The 9,837-nt window shown below is 41.3% G+C and overlaps 1 protein-coding gene across 1 annotated transcript; it reads right to left on the bottom strand.

Moving 5' to 3' along the window:
• Nucleotides 1-337: 337 nt before the first annotated feature.
• On the bottom strand, nt 338-7,497 carry LOC140953098 (uncharacterized). The gene is made up of 9 exons (XM_073402596.1): nt 7,392-7,497; nt 5,962-6,399; nt 5,458-5,484; nt 5,109-5,269; nt 3,949-4,168; nt 3,028-3,140; nt 2,855-2,913; nt 2,198-2,394; nt 338-1,818 (listed from the first exon to the last, which is right to left on the bottom strand). The coding sequence occupies exons 1-9, from the start codon at nt 7,486-7,488 to the stop codon at nt 410-412; spliced, it is 2,721 nt and encodes a 906-aa protein (XP_073258697.1). The 5' UTR covers nt 7,489-7,497; the 3' UTR covers nt 338-409.
• Between the last annotated feature and the right edge of the window lie 2,340 nt (nt 7,498-9,837).

Consider the following 9,837-nt stretch of genomic DNA (forward strand, 5'->3'; position numbering starts at 1 on the left):
AGTGCGAAATACGAAATCGTCATGTGAGTGATAAATAAAGAAAGATGGTAAACTTTAAGCTCGGTGAAGACATGAGAAAATTAGGCGATCAACATGTCACGAGCATAGCGTGGGACAAAGAAACAATCTGAGTCCCCGACAGGAATTGAACCAGTGACCTTCCGTACACCGGTCGGATGGTCGGACACATGAACCTTGAATATGGCACAGCTTGCCACGAATCCCTCGTAGCTGAGTGGTTGGAGCATCCGAACGATGTACGCAAGGTCATAGGTTCAATTCCTGTCGGGGCTCAGATTTTTTCTTTGTCCGGCGATCGTGACATGTTGATCACTTCATTTCTCATTTCTTCACCGAGCTTAAAATTTACCATTTTTCTCTATTTATCAGGTTTATATCTTATTTCCATCTATTTGCGATCCTTGCAGCACATTGGGGTACAGGATGGCGCACAGTAACTTAGGCAAGGTGCAGGGCAAGAACTGGGCTGGAATGTCTTCTGTAGCGCTTGCCAAAGGTTCACCTGCGAGCTCTGACCCGGTGCATAGCCTGGGTTGGGGTACGCGACCGGTGGCGGGCGATACACATTTAGTGGCTGAGATGGGAAGAAACTTGGAGGAGGTATAGGTTGTGGTGGTTGAGGTCTTTGTTCGATTGGACGAAGCCCTGGTGATGCTGGCTGTGTAACGGAGGGTTGTGGTGGAGGGTATTGTTGACGGGTCATTGGCGGAAATGGTTGGCTTGGTAACGGATACCCCGGGTTGAAGAGAGGGACCGGTGACTGGGGGTGGCCAACAGTTACAACAGGACGGTAGAGTTTTATCCTCCAAGTTGTTTGAGGCGGAGATACGGGGTTTGGATATAGAGGAGGTGGAACCTGCGCAACATAACCCTGAGGAACATAACCCTGAGGAGCATATCCTTGAGGAGAATATCCTTGGGGTAGATACCCCATGTGAGGATAAACTGGGGCAACTCCCGGTGAAACTCCTACCTGAGAAGTTTTCACAGGAGACTTTTCCGAAGCCCCCTTTTTCTTTTCATCTTCTTTTTCTTTCTTGTTTGCCTGTTTCGTTACATGTTGAACGGTGGGTTGGTAGTATTGTGTTGGCATGTAAACTGGCATTGGCTGGACAGCCGGAGCGGGCTGAGGAGCATACGGATAGGAAAATACCGTACCCTGTAACTGTAAGGTGCCTCCTTGTTTGTCCTTTTTATTTGGGCTCATCTGCAGATACTGCGGAGCTGCCTGAATCGGCATCTGTGGAAACGGCTGTGGGGGTGTATACACGGGTACCTGTGAAGAAAACGTCGGCCTTGGGATGGACAGGTATGGCTGTGACACTGGAGGCTGAGGTTGTTGTTTTGGCATAATTATGTATCGTAGTGAGTTTCGCAGTGGGGTGGGTGAGACTTGCTGCTGGACTGGCTGAGGCCGCAGGGGAACCTGGTATGGATTCTGTTGTGGTTGCATTGGCGCAGGGAAATACGGCTGTGGTCGAGCTACGTATTGATGTTGCTGTGGCAACTGGTAAGGTGTTGGTGGAGGGGGGACTCGGTACTGATACGGCGCGGGCTGAGGGACTGGGTAAGGGTTCAGTGGCCTCGCGGGATATTGATTTTGTGGAGGATAAGCTGGCATTTGATTGGCTGTGTTGTAATAAGGCTGAGAGCCATATGAGTTATATCCAAGCTGTTGTGGCTGTTGCTGTGTGAAAAACTGCTGACCAAAAGTATCACAGCACCATGGGCTACAGGCGACCGGTGAACATTGTGAGACAGCACAATAAGCTGGGCACGTCGTACCAATTTGGTCCGCTAGTGGAAACAAAACAGGGATTATTTTCTATAGCAAAATAACATACAATAAGCGGTTAAAATGTGCTAACTACACTGGTTGATCTAAAAGGCATTAGTTTGGCTTATAATACTAAAGGTTCTGATGTAGGATCATCTTTACGTACTAAGTGGTGATTTTACTTTCAAGGTAAAGGCAAAGCCGCTATTTATACTTCGCCATCAAAGGATGCTGAAAGCAGAACTTTTAGAAGATTTCAGTTCAAAGGTAGCGCCAGTTAGGAACGTTAACAGTCCTAAGAAACTGCACAGCCTAACAATTTCCAAGCACCCGCGACCTTGCAGCTGACCCAACCAGGAGCGGAGGGTAAAAGGAGGACAAATAGCAGTTATATCTTACCAGTGATCAAAGTGGTGTTGATCAGCTGGACCTTTTCTCCGTGTAGAGTACCAGAGATGACGCTTCTTTTTGTAGAGTTATTATTTCCCTTTCCTTGAATGGCATCGCGAAGAATTTGGATTGGATCGGTAACGGAATCGTCATCAGGGGTAAAACTTAATTTTATGTAGGCCAGTATCTTATCCTGCTCTCCTTTGCTATAGAGAAAAGAACAAAGTATATTCATAAAAAAAAAATGCACCAGCAACTCACACATATCCTTGTCCCCGATAAAGTCCATTTTCCATGATTTATTCTCCGTAATTATGGAGCCGCAATGAGCAAAAATATATGCGAAAACTTCGTGAAATGAGGGCAAAATAACAAACTGCACCCCGCCTCCACCTTCCAAGCAAAGATAGCTTGTTTGATGTTTCCTACAGGCAACTTAAGCAGCGGAAAAACATTGCCTAGACAGGCAGACAGGAAGAGAATGTGGAGATTGCATTATCCTTGACTGGGAGCTACAATATTTCCTGTACACTGTTTAGAGTATGGGAATTGGCCCTAACTATTCTTTACCACGAACTAATTAACAGAAATTACCGTATAGAAGGCAAATATAATCCATTCACATTAGAAGTTACTTTAAACAGCCAGTGTATATTTTAGCGTTACCTGAAATGATCCAAAGTAACCTCTTCAAACCAGTCAAAATCACCATATACAGAAAGAAGCTGTCGGGAATAAAAAACATAACCACAATCAGTAGACAGATTCAAACTCACTCGCGAACACAGCGCAACGTCATGAACATCCAGTGAAGCTCAATCAATGCTATGTAAGCTTACTGCTTCCTGAATATTTCTGCTGAGAGCTTGGTGTCGAGGACTTCCTGGCATATACAGGTTATCTGTCCAGAGTTTATCTTCGTAACGAATGAGCACCATGTACATTGTAAGGCCTGGAATAGAAAGGGTCCCTCATGAACGTATGTATCACTAGGGCCATTTACTATCATTTTTGTTTATTTTTTTTTTGTTTGTATACATAAAAAAACATAAGAGATAAGGTTTTATGGACAGACAAGGCCAATATTCAGCCAACTTAACCGCGAACATTCTTGGTCATTAAGGATATATTTCATGGCCAAAACAAAAGTGAGAGTCCCAATAGGGTTCTTCAATTCCGTCATCCGGCCTGACCCAAATTTTTGCTCAATCCCGTAATCCCAAGGGTTATTTTCGGCATTCCACATCGTGCCCACTTTCAATCCCGAATCTCGCTCCCATTTTGCTTTAAAATCCCGAATCCTGGCCTTCAAATAAGGGAAATCAAAGATCCCGAAAAGCTATTGGGGACCTTCAAAACAAAGCAGGAAATCCCGAATAGATATGATAGGCTTATTTCGCCCGCTCTGGGTAGCCAATCAGGACGCAGCCATAAAAGTGAATAAAAACTGGTTCTAATCAACCAGTTTTCTTGTGTTTTGGCGATATGTATCTGTGCGTGGAAATAAATGCACTCAATAACATGTTTCATGTATGTGTACACATTTAGACTCTTAGTCCGACACACAAGATGCTTAAGTATCCGAACTGTTTATTGTTGTATCGACAGTGCAAACCCATCCCAAACCCATGTGCAGAAGCTCAAAATCCGCTGATTTAGTACCAGGCGCTCTCAGAAAATTATTCTTATTTCAAAGGCCATTGAACACGTATTCTATATATAAATGAACATTAAACATTTTTTCCGATAATTTCATTTACCTCTAAGGGGTCGCTTGCAAACGAATCCTCTTGCCTTATCGCATGGCTTGTACTTCCAGTTAAAGTTTGTACTAATAACGCCGCATTTTTTGCCAGGAAATATTGTCTGGTAATAATCCCAGTTGTTGTATACGTTTTCAGTCCCGTCCAACCAGGACATGACACCAACAGTATTTAAGTCACTTATACCCATCCAGGCATCGGATGCGCCACCAGAGGTCTATAAATGAAAACATAAAGAAAAAATAACTTAAGTTTTTTCACGAAGCTCTGTCTCGAATATATGCTTTTTGTTTTGTCCAAAACTTACGTTTATATAAAGTAGGTTCAATTCATCTCACCTGATTTAAAATTATTGTTTTAATTGCAATCGGTTTTCATCCGTCTCCACACAATCTAAGTGCTCTACTGTGCGTTTCTCGTGTAAACAGCGCGCCAAGATTTGTTAGGAAGTGTAGGAAAAGTTGGCCCGCCTCGGGCCCCGGGGGGTACTTTAGGAATTTTCCAGAGTGCCGCTGGGACTCTGGAACCCTTAGCCTATACCAGAGCTAGTTCAGCTGAATTTTGCTACCCTATACTAGACTAAACTCCCCAAATCCATCCTATTCTAGAGTAGCTTAGGCTGAATTGCGTAAATTTAATTTTGCCGATTTGATTTTTTCTTATTTTTGAGTAACAATTCCCGGTTTCCTTAGTCTAGCCTAAAATCTTCAACCAATTGATTAGTTTCCTGGAAAACGATACCCTATTCTAGACCCAAACTCTCTGATTTATATACCCTATCCCTGGGTAAACGCCTTAAAAACCATACCTTTCACAGATGTACATACATATATAGCCCATATATGGCAGGACCCCCCGGGGGGCCCTGGTTGTTCTAGTTGGCTAGTAACCCTTCTAGTAGCGGATGCAGATCTTCAGATAAGGGGGGAGGGGGCTGTCATCCAGACTTTGAGTTAGGGGGGCGGTCTAAAAAATTTTTTTTTCGGCTCTTTAGGCCTCAGTTTGGTCTAAAAATAAGGGGGGTTGGACCCCCGGGGCCCCTTCCCTGGATCCACCACTGCCTTCTACCCAGGACAAGTTTTCTCCATATGTAAGGGGTCTTAACCATTTCAACCCCATTCCGTGTCTTCTCCCGTGCGTATCAACACATATCTCACCAGAACAGTCCTAATGAAAAACTCTTCAGCTTGACTCTCGATGGACGCTAAAGTGGAAAATCGTTCAGCACACTTCTCTGCAGCTTGAACCCAGTTTACTGGTCCAGGGAAATACTTATAACATACGTTGTCGTAGAGTTGATATCCAGTGGGACAATTTGCTGTCAATAGGAGGAAATCGTTGAAATTTAAAGTTGAAATTACTAGTGGCATTTTGTTCAAAGAGTACTTGCAGTATTTACAAGGAAAGAAACGCTCTGTTTCAGTTACACTGAGTTCTATGTGTTCTTTTAATTTAATGATGTCAATTGGTGACTGGCGGTAATATATAAATGTGAAAAATACTTACATAGTCCTCGCTTTCCAACACCACTACCTACAAGGAAAGAAACAAAAGCTTCAGGAACAAAGGATGAAGATCAGGATGTAATAAACTGTTATCTTGTTTACGCTAAAGAACATCATTCCTTCATTCATTCTTTTTTATGCCATAGACAACATTTTACAACGCAAGGTTGGAATAACGAGATTAAAGAAAAGTAAATGGCGAGGAGACCTGAAAGAAACCACGAGGCTTATAATGAGTCAGGTACTCCAAGAGGTGTTCTTAAGTACATCACTCATTTCTGCAGAGCAGAAAGATAGAAGAAGAAAGTACTGAAGTCTTACAGTCTTGAAAATCAATCTTTCTTTCAAATGCTACAAGGAAATATCACCAGATCTTAGCTCAGCACCATGACGTCATAACCATCGTTAGTACAAATAATGAACTGTTGGCTGCTTTTTAGGCCGGTTGTTCGTAAGATTTTGTTGAAAGAACTATCTATCTTGATTTAAATCTTATTATGCTAACCTGTTACGGGTCGCACGTTATGCAGATAGTCGCCTTTATTTCCAGGTGGGTTAAATAAAGCGACAATGTATGTCTTTCCACTGGCACCCACTGCCTTTCCAACGCCAACTTCCTGTGATCCAACCCATACGAGCTGCGAGAAATAGGCGGACTTCAATGAACCTTTGGCACTATGGAAATCGTAAAATCTGAGTTCATTATACCAGGACTGTACGCTTCGTCTAGCAATTTCCTGTGTGTCCTTAGATGAGAAGATATTCTGGCCATATTTAGAGTTGACATCGATTTTCTCCTCATCGTTACTGGCGAGTTTAGTGGCCCAAAGCTCTGCTTTGTTCGTAAGGTCGAGCGAGAGCTGGAGGGGAGCAGCAGCATGCATCAGACGATATCTGTTCATGAAGTCAAGTTCCTTTTTCAAGAATGCTTCCTCAGAAGAGGCTAAGGAAAGATACAACAAATATGAAACACTGAGACAAGAAGTTCTAATCAGTGCATGCATTATGAAATACATAGTGAACTTTTTCTATTCGTCTAAAATAATTATTCATTTGTGTTGTTCTCCATTCTCATTACACTTTGTGCTTGGCTCCAATTTCTCGCGCCAATTTTATTCTCAGCGAATGATAAGAAGCAAATCTAAGGAAGTGATTCATATTCTTAGGAATCAACGCAACTAGAGTCCAGTTTGAAGTGTGCAGTCTACACAGTCTTCCAGTAGCACCCACAGATTTGGCCTGCGTTGCATTCGGTCCACGCATTGTCTAGAGACCATCTGTATAGTCCGTCTACAGCTATTTCGAGAAAGGTTGTCGGAAAAAGTGTACACGACAATCCCGAAAGGTATTGTGGGTGGTTTTGAGTTCACTGTTTTTCAAAGAAATTCAAAGAATTGCACGAGAGGCCGTGGACGTATGTTTGCGAGTGCTAAAGGAAAACAACTGAACTAGATTCGACAGCTACATATAGTGTCAGGAAAAGTGCATTGAGCGCATTCGTCAAAACGAATCCTAATCTGATGTTCCTGTGGCACTAAGGCAGAAATTTTCGAGCTATCCATATCACGAACGACTGCAAATTAGCCACCCCTATTAATTTTATCAGGGGCATCTCGGCAGGGAAACTGGACTCCTTTCGACTCGAGTGACGAACGCGGATCCGTAATCAATGACTTACCTCTAGTCATATCCCATAGTACCTTTTGGGATTGTCGCTTGCACAGTTTTTCCGACAACCTTTCTCGAAGGTTTAGGTTTACAGAATGTTTAGGGTGTCGGCTACGCTGGCTATCATAGATTTTGCAACATTCTCAGTGAGTAGCCAATTAGAGTTCTTGTTATAGGTAAAACAAACATCCAGCTATGTAACAAAATGGTATAAAGAGACGCACCAAATTAACAACTCTGGGCTAATTATTATTCCAATTGAGTTACCTGCTTGTGAAGGTTTAGGAGACGGAGGAGGGGTCGTTTGAGCTTGAACCGCTGTCAGAAAGACTAATAGCACTCCAATACAAGTTTGGAGAAACATGCTTGAGGACACCCTGGGAATCAAATGAGAGGAAGATAAGTGGAATAAACGATTAAGTCATTATCGATCGATATACGGTCCACCCACTAGGCTCGATAGGATTTTTCAGGGGCAATACCTCCCTAGTTTGAGCATTAACTACGTCTCCCTTAACAAAGATTTTGAAAAAAATAAGCAGCACAGCTGTATTAGATAAAGATGAAAATTTGTTATTATCAGTGTTTCGTTCACATTGGAGTTTTCATAGCAAGCAGAAATGACGTCATTACATGTTTTGCTTATATTTCTCGGTTCAAGGGAGCTTGCTCCCTCAACCGCTGCCTCAATATTCTTGACGTTTGAGCAAAAATCTATGAGAGCTGATATTTTGGGATGAAGTTTTTATTGCTAGAAATTCAGTTTAAAGCTGAACAATCGTGATTATTGGCAGTTGTCCATAGAGAAGGCACTTAAAAAGCACTTTCTATAACAAAAAAAACATTTCAGTAATGTCTTCGTAGTTTCCATTTTTATATGCCTGTTTTGTCCACGTCTCATGACTGACAGTGCCTCTCTTTTAAGCGGATTTGAAATATAAGTCAATTAGAGCCCAATTCCCGCCCTCACTGCAGGACGTTTAGTAGCTATAATTTTAACCACCCTGAAATTGTGTGAAAATTGCCTGTCGTTGACACTATAGAATGTTAACGGTTTGATCGCAAAAAAAAGGTTTTTCTCAAAAGATATATCGACTCACTAAGTTCATATTTAAGTTTTCAATCTAACAACTGTATTGGAAAAACAACAGCACATTTAAAATTAATTGTTGACTAAAACAAGTATTTCAAATATTATAATTGCATTTCTTGTTTTTTATTTTGTATTTTGGAATTGTATTCCTTGTTTTGTTTTGTTTTGCTTTGTTTTTTTCAGATGAAATAAAATTTCTTCAAGACTTGATCTAGGATATCTGTTGTTAAATTACAGAGCATTAATTAAGAACTCTTAAGAAAGGTGTTTGTCACGGTTACTGACTTTTAAGTTTGTCGCCATGCGATATCTAAGTGTTCCTCGACAGGCACTTTAACGACAGTTAACGTGATCAGCACTTACTAAATGAGTCCCGCCTTACTAATTACACCGTTCACTTTTCTTTCCCTCTTCTTGGTTCAAACTTTTGTGATAATGACTGGCAGTTCAGTAGAGCGAGTCACCAGTTAGCAGTGAAGCAGGTGTTTAATGGATTTCATTGTATGGCATCATTATTTTCTCAGCTAAACGACGTTTAAACGAAGAAAAAATAATTTGAAACTTAGTTCTCCAAGTACTTGATACGGAAAAACAAATGGTTACGATGAAAGACTGAATACGGTTCACTGCATGGCTCTCATTGATGTACAGAGACGATTGAAGGTTGATTTACACATCAAAACTCAAGTGTCAAATTAAACGATTAAATGCTATATTTTTACAGTTGACGGATCTGAAGGGGAAAAAAAACCCTCATGTCCTTAATGTTAAAGCATAGTAGTGATATATAATTTAAGGCGTACAATTATTTTTTTTTTAACCTACAGCCTTGAATTTTCTAAAAATTTGATCAGAGTCAATTCTCGCAAGCAAGCTACACCCGCGCGAAATGATCGCTGATCTTTTCCTGCTGAGGGTTGCATTGGTTTTTTTTGTATCCGCCCTAATATACTAGGCTATAGCAAGTTAATAAACAACTCAATTAGTTTGTTTTCTAAACAAGACCAACCTTAGCTCCTGATGTTATTTCTCCGATCCGCTCGGGTTGTGTAGTTACGAGACGGAAGTTTATAAACCAATCAATAAATTACGAGTCTAGTCAAATTGAACACAAGACCATGTTTGATTTTAATTGGCTGTTTGAAGTACCTGCTTGGAGTCCACTATCATGAATCATTTGGTAAACATTGTCATGGAAAAGTAACGGTACTGCTTATGGCTTTAAAGAACCTCTGACAAAAGGGACATTTAACATGCTTTTTGCAAAGTAGCTATTATACTGCTATTAATGGAGCATTATTATGGAGTGTACGTTTCCTGACATATATAATTTTTAAAAAAGAGATCAGACGAGATGTTTTGCAAGTGCCGGCCAGGTCTCGTTCGGGAGAGGGTTATGGGAGACCCAGAGCGTCAGGAGAGTGTGTACCGTCTTTCAAAGTGAGTTAGTGCTTTTCGATCCAAAATGATCAAATTAAAGTTGAACTTATTTGCAGAATTTCCTTTTACAAATGATGATATCTTCACTGTCTGAAAACAATAAATAGCTGCAACTTCAAGTTAACTCGATATCAGTTTTATTCTTGGAAGGTGACTCTGGCCCCATGTGGGGGAATCCTA

This window comes from Porites lutea, chromosome 11 (assembly GCF_958299795.1).
Source record: "Porites lutea chromosome 11, jaPorLute2.1, whole genome shotgun sequence".
NCBI lineage: Eukaryota > Metazoa > Cnidaria > Anthozoa > Scleractinia > Poritidae > Porites > Porites lutea.

Bases quoted from the DNA above. Each gene is read 5' to 3' on its own strand.
- LOC140953098 (XM_073402596.1), bottom strand. From the start codon at position 7,488: ATGTTTCTCCAAACTTGTATTGGAGTGCTATTAGTCTTTCTGACAGCG. The intron at 4,169-5,108 runs GTGAGATATGTG...TTTCATTTATAG, and splicing joins TTTTCATTAGGACTGTTCTG to ACCTCTGGTGGCGCATCCGA. The intron at 3,141-3,948 runs GTAAATGAAATT...TTTCTATTCCAG, and splicing joins TTGCAAGCGACCCCTTAGAG to GCCTTACAATGTACATGGTG.